At 37.2% G+C, this 16,227-nt stretch overlaps 1 protein-coding gene and 1 non-coding gene across 3 annotated transcripts; one reads left to right on the top strand and one right to left on the bottom strand.

Annotated features, from left to right (window-relative positions):
- The first annotated feature begins 382 nt into the window (after positions 1–382).
- On the top strand, positions 383–14,591 carry LOC131165594 (mRNA cap guanine-N7 methyltransferase 2). 2 transcript variants are annotated; one of them, XM_058123526.1, is made up of 11 exons: positions 383–583; positions 679–757; positions 852–946; positions 1,811–1,882; positions 1,981–2,090; positions 2,843–2,965; positions 3,069–3,161; positions 3,583–3,651; positions 13,568–13,656; positions 13,762–13,865; positions 14,164–14,591. In XM_058123526.1, the coding sequence occupies exons 1-11, from the start codon at positions 479–481 to the stop codon at positions 14,302–14,304; spliced, it is 1,080 nt and encodes a 359-aa protein (XP_057979509.1). In that variant the 5' UTR covers positions 383–478; the 3' UTR covers positions 14,305–14,591. The 2 variants fall into 2 exon arrangements, with proteins under 2 accessions (XP_057979509.1, XP_057979508.1); XM_058123525.1 differs by having other exon boundaries at positions 401–583; positions 852–1,009.
- A 938-nt stretch (positions 14,592–15,529) lies between these two features.
- Positions 15,530–15,602, bottom strand: TRNAR-UCU (transfer RNA arginine (anticodon UCU)). Its single transcript has one exon. It is a non-coding gene; the product is annotated as a tRNA-Arg (tRNA).
- Between the last annotated feature and the right edge of the window lie 625 nt (positions 15,603–16,227).

Consider the following 16,227-nt stretch of genomic DNA (forward strand, 5'->3'; position numbering starts at 1 on the left):
ATCTCACTGGTTCATCCAGCGAGATTTGCCACGCGTCCAAGTCAGCATGCTTAATCAACGAACAATCTCGCTATTTGGAATAGCGAGATTTGTCACGCATCTACACGAGTATCGTCTCTTAAAAGTAAATCTCACTACTTGGAGTAGCGAGATTACGTCAGAATCATTCTAGGAAATGCTTCCTAGAATGGAGTACTATTTAATATATATATATATAAAAGTTAAATCGGGAAAAAACTCAAAGTGTGAACCTACTACATCAGCTAAAAGGGCAGAAAGGGAAAAAAAATTATTTATAATGATTTATTTGTTTTTGTTTTTCTCAACCTATTATTACTGTTAGTTTTATGTTAATTAATTAATTTTTTTAATTATTTTGCGAAAAACGAAGGCCTTGCCTGTTGTAATTTGTATTCGCGAAGTCGGATTCGCCTACTTTACCTGCAAGGTTTGCTGAATCGGCAATTGAGCGGGGGATATGTTGAGTGGCTTTCCGGCCTCCAGGGCCGAGTCGACTCACCATCGTCTCTGCGAATTCGCTAAAGCAGCCCTCATCAAGATCTTTGTCCAACCATACGCCACTGTTCGTGTCCTACTCTCTCTCTCTCTCTCTCTCTCTGTTATTCGCAGATATTTATTGTGTTTGTGCTGTAGTATTGATTGTTGGCGCTGTTGAAGGTGTGTGATTTGTACTGTGGAGGAGGAGCGGACGCAGAGAAGTGGGACGAAGCTCAAATTGGTCATTATATAGGAATTGGTATGGAGCTTTGCAAATTCTCTCTCTAGTTTTCTCTCTTTCCCTTTTCTCTCTCTCTCTCTCTCTCTGATATGTAAAAGAGGGATGTTCGTAGATGCTGCGTCCTCTGGAATAAGCGAAGTTCGAGGAGTATGGGAGAGTCAGAGGAAGACTTACACTGCCGAGTTCTTTGAAGTTGATCCCTGTATGGTGAGCTGTCTCTCTCTCTCTTGGATAAACAAAGTGAGCACAACAAGAAAAAGAAGGAAAACAGTGAGGATAATTCTCTATTGTTAAGGTTTTTCTTTCATTAGCGTCTCAACAATCGAACTTTTTGGGCAATTCTTGGCTGGTGCGGTTGGAAGTGCTCTATTTTGATGTTTGAATGTAGAATGTTCGGATACGAGCACATTGCAAGATGTAGCTATGGAGGAGATATATAACAAAAGTTCCATTTGTGCAGGGTTGGCAGAATAGCATGCCTACCCGAATAATTTGTTGAAGTACTTAAGATATTATGAAGAAATCTTGTTAATTTTAGTGATATTTCCAAATTCACATTGATCTTGTCCCTGTCGTAGAGCAAATAGAATTACAAAAGCAAATCAAACCTAAAGGAGAAACATCTAAATTAGTCTAATCTTTTATTAGAACTCAAAATTTAGTCATAAAACCGTCAAACTCCTAAAACAACAAACCTATATATTCATATGTGAATTCAAAAATGGGTGCAGTGACAAAATTTATAGCAAAAAAAATTTACCTTAATTGGCCCGTCAGTTTACAAGATGATTGTTTTTATTTTATTTATTTATTTTATTTTTATGAATCTAGTTTCTCTTATATGCATTGAATCAGCCTTGTGCAGGGACCTAGAACCTTTCTCCCTCACTTTTTTTTTTTAGGTTTTCAGTTTTCTTTTCAACTATGATTTCAAATCCAGAAGCGTTAATGCTTAGTATCCTGTTTCAGGTGGTGAAAAATATGGATTCATATAACTATTGAAATTAAGACCTTGATGCTTATTAGGTTTGTATGTATTTTTACTTGACACTTCAGCATTTTCGTTGACAGGAGAATATAGAATTGCATTTGCAGGACAAGGGCAATGTGGCTGATGTAGTTTGCTGCTTGCAGCATTTGCAGGTTCCTAATCTGCTCTAAGCTTCTCTTTCACTGTCTTATGTTCATTTTATTCTAAGAATGAGGTGAAGTATAAATGTTAACAGCTTGTTTTCTTGCAGTTGTGTTTTGAAACTGAGGAGAGAGCAAGGAAGCTTCTGCATAATGTATCATCTTTGCTGAAACCCGGGGGCTATTTCTTTGGTATTACTCCTGACTCATCTACCATATGGTATGGAGCTATGATTGTTAAAGTTTAGTTGTTTTCAAATTTTTTCACCTGCAGCTGTTGTTTCTGGAGATACTATTTATATTGCACCCTGATTGTCAGGTTGTTAAGTTGATGATTATTTACATTTTATTATTTTTTTCCCATTGCATATTCTATCTTGATGGACTTATTTACAATCTCTAGTCCATTGATGATGGATAATTTAAGGAAATTGTTTCTTTCAGGACCAAGACTGATGCTAGAGCTGAAATCCTGAGTCTTTTATTTTTCTTTTATTTTATTTTTTCGACAGTTATTTAGTACTTGTTGGCTGCTCATCTGAAAAATAGTAGACCTCATAGGCAAAGTGTCAAGTGGTTATTAATCGTTTCCATGCACCATGTATGGCAAGGATATAAGTAGGACAAGAAAACACTAACCTATGTTGGGGTTTGGACCTTGGATTCAGATTTGAGTGGATTTAGACAAAACACAGAACAAACTTGATTGATTTTTATCCAAATCCAGACAAATCCAAATCCAAATTTATGGCTCCAAATCTAAGCTCCCAGACACAAATTAAGTTCTTGCTTGTCCAAAAATATTTGCTAGGAAAGATCGTTTTCTTGTCTATGATCATACTAAAATATTAGGTTTAATATTAAAATAACCATCTGTGAAACCACCCTTTTTTTTTTTTTTTGGCACTCACAGCTTGGGTTATTATTGTCGGCTTCTCACCATTATGAAAATGTAATGTTTTGGCGTCCCAGGGCAAAGTATCAGAAGAATGTTGAAGCATACCACAACAAAAGCAGCAGCATGAAGCCTAACATTGTTCCCAATTGCATTCGATCTGAGAGCTACGTGATCACTTTTGAAGTTGAGGAAGAGAAGTATATGAACTTGAGATGTTCAGCATGTTCTTGTATTATCTGTTATCTTGGATAAATGAAACTTCTCTACATAGTCTCAATTGAATATGTGATTCATTTCCAGGTTTCCATTATTTGGAAAGAAATACCAGCTGAAATTTGCCAGTGACATTTCTGCTGAAGTCCATTGTCTGGTACATTTTCCAAGCTTGATAAGGTTCAGTTTCTGTCCTCGGGAATTCTTTGAATTGACACTAATCATTGACTTCTATGTCTCTGTACATTTGACAGAGTTGGCATCTAACTACCATAGTCTTCAATAAAATAAATGTATTTCTGGTGGGACCAAAATTTTAACCCTTGTTGAATTTCAAAACCTCTGACAACAATGTTTTTTTCTGGCTTTGGAGCTTACATAAATTTCCACAGTTGTTTGTCTCCAAAATGTTCCTATTTTAATCTGAATTATGGCTTAGATACTTTGATACTTCAGCTGGAACAAAAATAGCATGTTTCAACAAGTAACACTAAATTTGCCAACATAATAACCTTTAATCTTCTGTTCTTACATTTTTTTTATTTGCTTTGCCATGTAGAGTTTCAAAGAATCTTGATTAGCATTTGTAACATGTAACCAGGTTGGCCAGAGAGGCTGGGCTTGACTATGTTGAGATTCAGAACTTAACTGAATTCTATGACGATAACAGGTATGTGAATTTGTGATTTACCACTCATGGTTCATCTGCATGTTCTTCAGGTTCTATTGTTGGCGTGTCTAGCCTACTTTCTAGGCACCCATATTTATTACTAGTTCAGTTGCAGGAATGCCCCCACTGTCTACCTGCTGTACTAACAACCTTCTGCCTCATTGGAGGTTTTTTTGTTTGGCAACACTTGCGAGATATTTGATTATGCACGTCTACTGCACTTAGGTTATGTTTGGTTTGCACAATGGATTAAGGTGTTAATGGAAGCACATCTAAGGATATATTAGTTTACAATAGAAAAGGTGGTTTCATTCTAAGGTAAATGCACTCACAAAATTTTATGTTAATCTGAATAACAAGGAATGACATTCTCAAATATCACCGTGGGATGTCTATTCCTATGCTATTTCTTGTTGGTTGGAACGAAAACTACTTTTGCATGGTCATTTGCCTGAGAGTGGTACTGTCTGCTGTCATGAACCACTATATTCCTATTGAATATCTATTCCATTACTACCTTATTCCATTTTGTGAAGCAAAGGAAACTTTAGGTGAAACCTAATGCCTTTTAGCTTATATGAATTTGGTGGCTCATCAGCATCTTTTCTATAAGATTGGCTGTTTAATTTTGGAGAAATAGGATGACCAGCCGCTTTGGGCCACAGATTAGGTCAATTTTTAAGTTGTATTAGAGCAATCACCCCCTTCCGCCCAATTGCATGTTGTACCCAGAAGTAGAACCCGTATTTCTTCTAATGAGGAATGACATTTTATGTAAGTGCTTCTGTGGTAGTATTGGGCCACATAGTCCTTCCTTTCCCTTTGTGATAAGCAGTATAATATTGTGTGCTTGCAATGGGCACCTGTGAGACCCCACTTTTGGGGGCTATACCTTATTCATCTCTAAATCAACAAGACTGAGCACCACTGTGGACCTCAAATTTTGATACACTCCCTTGAAACATTGCAATCTCTACTTGATTCATTAATCTTCTACAAGTAGTATTTAAATCCCTGGGCAAATAAGCCCTATGGGACAACATTGGATCTCTATTCTTATGTATGTGGTCATTAGATATCTTCAAATCATCTCCATCGTGGCTAGTATGACTTGTTCCTTTCAACTACTATCTTGGAATTAAATGCCTAAGCCAAAGTATTGAACATCTCACATTTTTGGAATGGTTTTAATGGATGCCTACACCACTAACACCATTATTTGGAGTTAATACTTTTCATATGTTTGGCCCCTATTTTTGTCTTAATATTATCAAATCCTTGTCTTCTTTTCTTCTTTGAAGCTGCCTCAGACCATCAGCAGCCCTTCAAATCCTTCATGAAATTGGCATACAAGTGCCATACATAGGATAATATGAACAATTTCATGAATTGTAGGTAGTATGCTCCATAATAGTACACCAACATAAGAAACACAGTGCACAAAGCCCTTGTTCATGCTAATCCCCTCTTGGGAATCTTGTCTAACCTCATCCATAATATCCGCTGGTTTCATGTTTGAATCCTTCTTAAACCCCTCTGAATAGTGCTTTGAAAACCACTTTGAACTCATGTGTAGAATCAAATGACCTAGTGCTAGTATGAACACCATGAAGGTTCCTAAGAGTAAGAGAATGCAACCTGTTATCATCTGCAGCACAGATCATCCAATCGTGCCTTTTAGCAAACGTAGACCTCAACATTATTGGTCAATTCTTCCCAAATTTCATGCCATAATCATTTTTATATTGATGACTGTTTCATCTGACCTTTCACACTTAGTATCTAGAGGAGACTCAATAATTGTATGCTTTGGATTTGCACTTTCATAGGGTGGGGCCACCTTGTTGGCCATATGGGGATTTTGCTGTCGTAGGAAGTGCAGTCAGCTTCTTGGGCAATTTTACTGTCTCGCCGTCGTTAACCCCCCCCCCCCCCTTTTTGCTTTTTACAATTGTTCATCTCAGTGTGCACATCAATAAGTTTTCAAACTCACCCACTTTCACATCCACCTCTGAGTTGTCAGATTCATAAAACTCATAGGACGATTGTCTCAAATCCCAATCACTATAGGTGTCCCCATCACAAAGGGTTTCCACATCACCATGAGTTGGGCCAACATTTGCCACCTTTTTGGTTGTGTGTGATTAACTGATAGCTTCACACGATTTTGTAGAATCATCCATCAGATCTACATTCAGCATACCACCGTCCCTCTGAATGAACCTTGTTGTAATATGTGGTTTATATTGAGTAGAACACATGTACAGAGAAAGCAGGCTGAAGAAAATAAGGAAGCTGGTCTGAAGAAAACTGTCGACGGTTTTCTACAGGTACATCAACGGTTTCTTCTAGAAGCCAATTAGGAAGAAAACTGTCAACGATTTCACCAAACCGTCTTCGGTTTTGTTCGACATCAGATTGTTTTTATTGGTTGGGACAATTAATAGGTTGGGGCGTTGCCTCCGCGGTACGGTACAGGGGTATTTGAGGAATTTTCTAATACTTCTGTACGACTAGGGTTAGTATAAATATACATGACGTAACCCTACTTGTGATGATAGTAAAATTCAACTGCCACTTGCTCCCATGGAAGTAGGCATTTTGCCGAACCACGTTAAATCCTTGTGTGTGTTTCTTACTTTCCTTATCTTATTGCTTTTTATATTATTCATTGTAATTGCTGCACCGCACATTTTTTCATCAACAATTGGTATCAAGGCCATAGGTTACGCTGATTGGGATTTCTTCTGCTAATTTCAACATGGTCAAGTTCGATGAATCTGGAAATTTCAAATTATGGCAGAGGAGGGTCAAAGATTTGTTAGTGCAGCAGTGCATGGTGAAGGCATTATACAGAAATTAGCCGGAAGGCATGGATGACATTAATTGGAAGAAATTGGAAGCGATGGCTGTGGCAACTATCAGACTTTGTTTTGCTGATGACGTGATGTATCACGTCATGGAATCACCGACGGCAGTTTGGCTGAAATTGGAAAGTTGGTATATGTCCAAGTCGTTGACAAACAAGCTTTATTGTGAGCAGAAACTGTAAGGTCTTAAGATGTTAAAGGGTTTAGATCTGAACTAGCACATCAACGTGTTCAACTAGATCATCAGTGATTTGAAGCGAGTTGATGTGAAGTTCGAAGACGAAGACAATGGGTTGATGTTACTGATTCCCTACCTTCTTCTCCAACGTACGAAAATTTGGTTACAACTCTAATGTGGGGAAAAGAAACTCTCGAATTAGTGGAGATCACAAGTGCTCTTTTAGGTTTTCATTAGAGGAAGAAAGCTAGTGATGAGAATTTACAAGGTGAAGGGCTTGTGGTGAGCGGTAACCACGAACGTGGGGAAGCAAGTCGCGGAGCGGATCGAGTAACAATTAATCTTGGTCCAATTCTAGGAAGAGGAAGGATAAACGGTGTTTTAAGTGTGGTAAAAAGAGGCACATAAAACGAGATTGTCCAAAGAAAAAGAAGGGAATACAAAGAATAAAGAGGGTCCATCAAAGTCTGCGAATGTAGTGGAAGAAGAAGACTCAAAGAGCGGTGACGGGGATATGTTTTCTGTTTCATCCGGTTCAGATCATCTCATGGATTCTTGGATCCTGGATTCGGCATGCTCCTATCACATGACCTATATGTTAGTAAATTATGGTTCTGTTCTGATGGGTAACGATACATCATGCAAAGTTATTGGAATAGGGAATATCAGAATTAAAATGTTTGATGGTGTTATTAGATCGTTGTGTGATGTTAGACATATACCTAATTTAAGGAAGAATCTGATTTCATTGGGCACTTTAGATTGTAATGAGTTTAATTACAAGTCTGCAAGTAGAATAATGAAGGTGAGTAAAGGTGTCTTAATAGTGATGAAGGGGTAGAAATTAACAGGAAATATCTATACACTGATAGGTACCACAGTTGTAGGTGGAGTTGCAGCTGCAAAGTTGGAGTCAGATTGTACAGTCTTGTGGCATATGCGGTTAGGTCATATGGGGCGAGCATGGGATGATGGAGCTTTATAAGAGAAATCTATTAAAGGGTGTCAAAACATGCAAACTTAATTTTTGCAGGTATTGTATTCTTGGGAAACAAATTAGGGTGCATTTCAACATAACCACACACAAGATGAAGGGAATTCTTGACTATGTTCATACATATGTTTGGGAGCTAGTAAGGGTAGCATCACGGGGAGGACATACGTATTTCGTGAGTTTTATTGATGACTACTCACGAAAGGTTTGGGTGTATTTCATGCGGCACAAGTTAGAAACATTTACCAAGTTCAAGTTATGAAAAGCTAAAGTAGAAAATCAAACAGGGAGGAAGATCAAATGCCTCAGGTCCGACAATGGTACTGAGTACACAGATCATGGTATTAATAATGGCCATTACGTAACGGAAAATCATCTCTCCGATGAGCAGAAAATTCACATGCATAATGGTCGTTACGGAACCATAACGGCCGTTACACTAATGTTACGGCCCGTAACGTTCGTTATGACACGTTACAGCCGACAACCCTTTACACTACTGCGTACCTTATCTCCTCGAGTCTGCTCCATTTTGTGTGTTTCTCTTCATCGTCTAGCTTAGATCTCCTCATTTGAAGCCTCCAAAGAAACGAAAAGCAACTTCGAAGCTTCGATTTGTTGTGTTGTTCCCACTTTCACTCTTCGTCTCTTTCGTACAACTTCAATCTACTGATCTGAAGTTTCAAAATCCCCAAAATCAGCTTCGATTTTTGCCTTGAAGGTGTTCTTTGCGGTTTGTAGCCATTGCAGGTCAGCTGACTGGCAGTTCGTCTTGAAGGAGTTTGATTTTTCCCTTGAAGGTGTTTCGATTTTTCCCTCTTCGTCAGTTCGTCTCCTTCGTCCAGCGTAAGAACCCAAAATCAGCTTCCAATCTTCGATTTGTCGCTTGAAGGAGCTGTGTTCTGTAGGTCGCCTCCATTCGCAGGCTCGCAGTCGTAGCTCCAAAAATAAGCTTCAAAGCCTTGGATTCCCCCAAATTTTGGAGGCTTGCAGGTTGCAGCTCTCTCGCAGCTTCAGTGGGGACTCGGGACTCGGGAGTGGTTATGTTTCTTCAGTTCTTCTACTTCATTGTTTAATGTAATTGTAAATTACCAATTTATTCTGAATTAATAATTTAGTTTATTTTATAATTTCAGTTTATATTTATTATTTAATTAGTATGCAAATTTGTAAATCATTATATAAGTAGAATTTATTAATTAAAATAAAATAATTAGTATAAAATTATTAAAACATAAAATTTATAGAGTTACTTAGAGAGTTAGAGTACATATTTAGTAAAAAATTATTAATTAATATTCTACATATTTATTTTTTTAAAATACCTTGACAATTAATAATTTAATGTTAGATATAAAATTTATAATAAATTCTAATTTCTACACAGTTAGTCAAGTCTCAAGTGACTCAAGTACACTACCATTTAAATAATTAAATTGTAAGATTTACAATTCCATATTTATTTTTTTAAATTGTAAATTGTAATATAAATTATTGTAAACTAATGCAAACTTTAAAAAAATATGCCTTTTTTTTGTAAGCAGCGCACTAAAATTAATATAAAAATCATAATGCCTATTAAAAAGCATTTGTTGGTTGAATGAAAGTTGTCAAAATTCATTAAAAATCATGCATTAATGGATTTCATGCTTATTTTTTGATTTTGGCATGGTTGTGCATGCATGAAAAAAATTCACAACCGTTACGCCCGCTTCTGGTTATGTAATACCCGCGTCTCCCGCATCCCGCGACGTTACCCGCGACCGCGATTTCGAACCATGACATAGATTCAAAGTTCACGAAGTTGTGTGAGTAACATGGAATTAAGAGACACTTCACATTACGCAAGACACTATAATAGAATGGTGTAGCGGAAAGGATGAACAAAACAATAGCTGAAAGAGTTTGGTGTCTCAGGTTGAATGCAGAGCTTGCAAGAACTTCTTGGCAGAAGTAGTAAATATGGTATGTTTCTTGATTAACAGGTCACCAAGGCAGCGCTAGATGGGAAAGTAGTAGAGGATGTGTGGACAGATAGCGCGGTAGACTATTCTGGTTTATGAGTGTTTAAATGTCCAGCCTACGTGCATGTTTCTAGTGAGGAGAAATCGAAACTTGATGCAAATTCTAGATAGTGTATCTTTCTGGGGTATAAGAAAGGGGTGAAAGGCTTCAAGCTCTGGGATCCGAAGAAAACAAGGTGGCGATCGGTAGAGATGTGGTTTTTGATGAGAAAACCATGTTACAGCGTACTTAGAAAGAAGAGAAACAGGTGCCAGAAAATTGTAGCAGTAATGAGCATGTGGTGCAGGTGGAGCTAAAGACCCATGGCAGAGAAGACAATGTTTAGAATGCAAGGAGTTCTTGTTCAGGAGATCAACAACATCACAATATAGCTATAGACAGGCCCAAACGCATTATCAAGCCACCCACCAGGTATGGTTTTGACGATTTGGTTTCTTATGCATCATTACTAATAGCGAAGATCCTACTACTTTTCAAGAGGCGATGCACAGCCAAGAGAAAAGTAGATGAATGGGTGCTATGGTGGAGGAGATGGAGCCTCTACATAAGAACCAGACATGGGTGTTGGTGGAGCTTCTAGAGGGGAAGAGAGTGATAGGATGCAAATGAGTGTATAAGAAGAAAGAAGCAGTATCAGAAAAAGAGGGAGAAAAATTCAAGGCTCATCTAGTAGCAAAGGGTTACTCATAGAGGAAAGGGGTTGACTATGATGAGATCTTCTCCCCTGTGGTCAGACACACTTTCCATCAGGGCAGTGTTGAGTTTGGTAGCGCATTTTGATATGCATTTGGAGCAGAAGGATGTAAAGACAGCTTTTCTCCATGGTGATTTGGAGGAGTTGATTTACATGCATGGTACAACCAGAAGGGTTCAGTCAGCCTGGACAGGAACACTTGGTTTGTAAATTGAGTAAATCACTTTATGGACTGAAGCAGTCTTTGAGGCAGTAGTACAAGCGATTTGACTTCTACATGATCCGAATTGGCTATAGGAGATGTGAGTATGATTGTTGTGTTTATGTTAAGGGCCTTGATGATGATTCATTTATTTTTATTTTACTTTATGTGGATGATATGTTGATTACTACGAAGAGTATGAGTGAGGTCAACAAATTGAAAACTTTGTTGAGCAAAGAATTTGACATGAAGGATTTGGGTGCGGCCAAGAAGACTATTGGGATGGAGATTCGTAGGGATAAAGCTTCCAGGAGATTATGGTTATCTCAACGTAGCTATGTTGAGAGGGTGTTGAAGAGGTTCAGCATGAAAAATGCAAAATCAGTGAGTACATCTGTGGCGAATCATTTTAAATTGTCTACCACCTAGTGCCTAATGACAAATGATGAAGTTCAAGTCATGTCAAAGGTTCCATATGCTAGTGCAGTGGGTTGCTTGATGTATGTTATGGTTTGTACAAGATCGGATTTGGCACAAATTGTCAGTGTGGTGAGCAAGTTTCTATCAAATTCGGGACGACAACATTGGGATGCAGTTAAGCGGATTTTCAGATACTTGAGGGGTACTACAGACTGACATTATGTTTGATGGACAATAGAGTGATCTTTCAGTTGTGGGATATGTGGATGCAGACTATGCAGGAGACTTGGATGATAGGAGGGCTACCACAAGGTATGTATTCACTTTTGTTTGGGAGGGGGGGGTATTTGTTGGAGGTCCATGGTTCAGTCTCTAGTTGCACCATCTATTATTGAGTTTGAGTATATGACAGTGGTTGAGGCTGCCAAAGAAGCTTTGTGGCTTATAGTGTTGGTCAAGGAACTAGGTATTCAGCAAGGTGAAGTTCAGTTGCATTGTAATAGTCAAAGTGTCATTTATTTGGCAAAGAACCAGGTGTATCATGCGAGGGCCAAGCACATAGATGTGAGGTTTTGCAGGATTAGGGAATTTGTTTCTTCTAGTGAACTATTGCTTGAGAAAGTTAACACTTAGGAGAATGCAGCAGACATGCTGACAAAGCTTGTTACCATAGATAAGTTCAAGCACTGCTTGGACTTGATTAACGTCTCCAGATGCTAGGTGAGAGACATCCCAACCTATTGTCCCATGTGGAGTTCCGGGTTATGTTTTCGTTTTCTCCTAAGGGGTGAATATTTTTATATTTCAGTAATTTTTATTTACTTTGGGATTCACTTTATGATTTTTAATTTTTTTGGAGTTATTCTATAATTTGTATTAGTTTTATTTTTAGGGTTTCTTAGTTGCCTACATATATAGGTTTATACTGCAAAACTTTTCAATGATTAATTGAGTCTCACGAAATTTTCTCTCACAGCAATCTCTCTCATTTTATGTTTAGGGTTTCTTAGTTGCCTACAAATATAGGCTTATACTGCAAAACTTTTCGATGATTAATTGAGTCACGAAATTTTCTCCCTCACAGCTGTCTCTCTCCCCTTTTCCCTTAGATCTATTGTCTCTCTCGCTCCTTATTTCTTCTTCTTCCTTCTTCTTTCCTTCTCGTACTGTTTGTTTCTTTTGCTCTGTCTCTACCTTCTGTTATGTCCTGCTGTTTCTCTCTTTTTCTCCCTTCTTCTCTTCCTTTTTCTATTTCATCTCTTGCTCCCTTCCTATTGTACATCACCAATGCTAGTCTTTCTTGAGCAGTTGCGTGTAGGAACCTAGGAGATCAAATGCAAATAGGAGAGGAGAGAGAGAGGAGATTGCGCTTTGAATAAGCAGCACCAATCAATGGCAGACATATATAATAATGTTGTGGGTCATAGTCCATGTATCATGCTACCATTTGCGCTAAAATCTGATATGGCACATCCAAGTTAGCAATTGATGGCCATTTCTATTGACAAAATATAGAATGGCTCCATAGTTTTGGGGATGCATTTTCAGAAATTTAAACATTGGGGACCAGAAGGTAACCCCAGACTTTGGGATGGGCTTCTGCCAGACTCTTCCCTTAATGTTTTAAGTGGAGTCCGTAATACACTACACCTTGAAAAGACACACCGTCAGGATCTGTTATTGTCCATCCCATTGCTTCCTCACAGGCTCACAGGAGCTAAAAATCCCTGAAAGAAGGGCTGAATCCCTTACTCATGGAACTACTAGCAGTTGGAGGAGCAGGATAGGCTAAGAAGCCATGCAAGAAGGGAAGGGGCTGCTAGATAGATGCAAGTGTTATTTGTTGGATGGGACAAACTGACTTCCTTAAACAAGAGGCTGACTAGAAGATGGATATTGCAGAATATTCCCATGGTTCCATGGCTCAATGGTGAATTGCAAGCCCTTGAAATTACTCTAAAGCAAGCCTTGTAGGGGTGTAAAGTGATTTTTTCCCAGTGTGTTTTTCCCTATTTATTTATTTAATTTTTTTTATCCTTTTTTTCCCAAAATTTGATTGGTCAAAATATAGACTTGGCAATGTTGTCAGCTATGTGCCACCATTTGCTAATAAATCTGATATAGTGCATTCAAGTTGGTGTGATGTCAACTCTAATGTAAAAGTGAATTGCAAATGGTTCCATAGTTTCGGGGCTGCAAGTTAAATGTATTGACAGACTATAAGGGTGTACAGTGATTTTTTTTTCCCTTTTTTCTTTCTTTTTTGTATATATTACTTCCCAGGCAGAGTTTGGGAGATTGGAAAACCTGGCAGCAGAACAAGATTGGGCTAGATCTTCCAAGTTTTGAGAACCATGTTTGATAAATAATGAGAAGTGATCATTTAGCAATTCTATTCTTAAATTCCTAATTAAATGTCTTGGAAAATTTAAGTTCTAGTTTCCCTGGCAAAGTAGGCTGAAGCATCCAACTTAGATGTGGCATGTTTGTATTTTAGTAACATTTTCTTCTTCTCTTTCAATTGTTGCCATAGAGCACAATTTGCAGGCATGCTACTGAATTCAGGTCAAAATCTGGTTGATCCCAGGGGTAGACTTGTTCCGCGATCATATGATGTGTTAGGTGATGTATTCTTTGTGGTCTTGCCCTTTATTTTTACATCCTAACTTCCTTTTATTTTACATCTTATTTATTGGTTTCCATTCTTTCACCATTTCCCTTTTGCAGGCCTATATACCACATTCATATTTCAAAAGCCCGATCCACATATTACCCCCCCAGTTGTGGCACCGTCATTACCCGATGAAAACCAGAACTATGAGGAGCTAAAGGTCCGTTTCTGTTCTTGGCTAAGACTAGTCTCGTTCTGATAGGTCCAATCTTATCTTCTGTTGATCCTAGTAACATACCCCACAAAACAGAAACATGTGTTTACACACCTTGAAATAAATATTGAAAACATTGTAATCTGATCGCTGTGAAAAAAAGTTTCCATCTTGCCTCATTTGCTCAGATTTTTCTGTGTACATTTGTATTCTACTCCTTTCTTCTTTATTATGCTTTGCTCCTGTGACCGATTTATCTATTTGTTTATTTTCTTTTCGGTACGGTTTGCTGTTGATTGTGTAGAGAGACTGGCAGCGCACTAGCTGGAGAGATGACGAAAAGAATGGACATGCTGAGCCACCTGTCGGACTTGGGAAGATTACTGAACAGAAAGGGATTTTGGGTCCTGGCCCAGCAGATCTACGGTTCTCAGAAGCATTTTGACCCTCATTTCATCAAAGAAGCAAGCAAGAGGGATTCAGAGTGGCGAGCGATAAATGGGTGGCTGCATTGCCCATTTGCCCTGAAAAGAAAAACCTAATCCTCTCGGAAAGATATGATGGGGAGTTTATGGGTTGGGTAAAGTGAGTTGTATTTTTCCCGTGCAGCTTACGGGAAACTGATCGACAGTTTTTGCACTTTAGGGAGCTGAAATGGAATATAGTTGAATGTGGGAAAAAGAGATTATTCTTTGTGGAAACAATGATTATTGCAGTTAGTTTTTGTATCCATACTGTCTGTCACTCCAGTCTTTAGCTCAGCAAGTCCTTCTCTCGGTTTATCCTGTTTGGCCATGTTTTTGTACGTGTGTTTTGGGATGTGAAAATGAGGCAATAAGAAAAAGGGTAACAGCAGGTGAAATGAGAAACACAACCTACTCAAAAGTTGTTTGCTAGCATAGATTTTGAAGTTCAATTTTAAATAAAATCTAATATAATTTTAGATTGTCTTTTGTTTATATTTATATACATTTAATTTAATACATGAAATTTAAATTTTCAAACATGTAAATACTAAAATTTGGGTCAATAATCATTAAATATCTAAAAGGGACTTCTTAAAATAAAAAATTCACAGAGGCACAAATCTCACGAGACTTTAAAAATGTTAGAGATCTCCTTTGAAGATTAATAAAGTGGCTTAGATTTCTCTTAGGTTTTAAATATTTCAAGGAATTTTTATTAAAATTTGACAAAAAAACAGATGAATTTTCTCTAATATTTAACAAAAAGATAGACCTGAGTACAAGTGTCTAAAATTTTTGAAATTTTTCAAGAAAAAATTTAATGCCTTTTTGTTGAGTTTCAAAGAGATTAATGAGATGTTTGAAATTTCATGGATTCCTACTTCTTTTTACAAAAAAGATTAGTGTTTACTTTTAAATTTTTATATTGGATGAGAATAAATGGAGAAATAATCTATACCATGTGTGATGATTTGGTTCTTTATGAGTGGAAATAGTAGGAAAAAAAAAATCTTTTTACATCATCACGTGGGAAGAAATTATTTGAACAAAATAAAAAAGAAAATGAAATAAACAGAGCGAAGGAATTTTTAAAAATTTTGAATTACCAAACAATATTTTTATAAGAAACCGCCGGCTGGTTAGATTTCGGATCAGCGCAAGGGCGTGGAAACAAAATAGGCCAACATAGAGGAACAGAAGAAACACGCCCAGTGGGACTCGAACCCACAATCGCCTGATTAGAAGTCAGACGCCTTATCCATTAGGCCATGGGCGCTGATGATAGCCTGCGTGTTTCTCAAGTGTTATTAAACGTCTCACGCCATAGCCAGCTACGCACGTGGGTAAGTCTGGTACCTTCCACTCTCCCTTATTGGATTAAATAATCTCTATTGCACAATAATCAATGAGCTTTACTAATTATTATAATAATATTATCATTGTCGCATGCTCACAGCCGCATTACTATAAACAATATATCGTCAGATTTCTTGAAAAACTCGGTACTATGAAATCAAATATGAAACATATGGCAAAAGACAAATAACTTTCTTAATTTTATTGAATAAATATTTTAAAAAGTTAAAATTAAAAAATAACCTATATTCAAATATTATATAGTAAAATAATTAATATTTAGATTCTATTATTTAAAACAATACTAATTTTTACTTTAGGTTATAGAGTTACAAAATCAGAGTTTTTTTTCAATGACAAATTAATTCAGCCCTATAAATTTTACATGTTCTCATTTGCTTCAAAAGACTTAGTTTGAAAAACTCTACTATATTCAAAATTGACTTACAATTATATCTAATTATTATTAATTATATTTAAAAATATTATAAAATAACTATTATATGTGATCGTAGAATTTTAATTTTTACCAACTTTGAATGAAA

The sequence above is a fragment of the Malania oleifera genome, chromosome 10 (genome assembly GCF_029873635.1).
Source record: "Malania oleifera isolate guangnan ecotype guangnan chromosome 10, ASM2987363v1, whole genome shotgun sequence".
Taxonomy (NCBI): Eukaryota; Viridiplantae; Streptophyta; class Magnoliopsida; order Santalales; family Ximeniaceae; genus Malania; species Malania oleifera.

What these genes read in the sequence shown, in the direction of transcription:
- LOC131165594 (XM_058123525.1), top strand. Translation starts at nt 479, where the DNA reads ATGTTGAGTGGCTTTCCGGCCTCCAGGGCCGAGTCGACTCACCATCGT. An exon ending in GCTGCTTGCAGCATTTGCAG is followed by an intron (nt 1,883 to 1,980) that starts GTTCCTAATCTG and finishes GTTTTCTTGCAG; the next exon opens with TTGTGTTTTGAAACTGAGGA. An exon ending in GAATTCTATGACGATAACAG is followed by an intron (nt 3,652 to 13,567) that starts GTATGTGAATTT and finishes TTGTTGCCATAG; the next exon opens with AGCACAATTTGCAGGCATGC.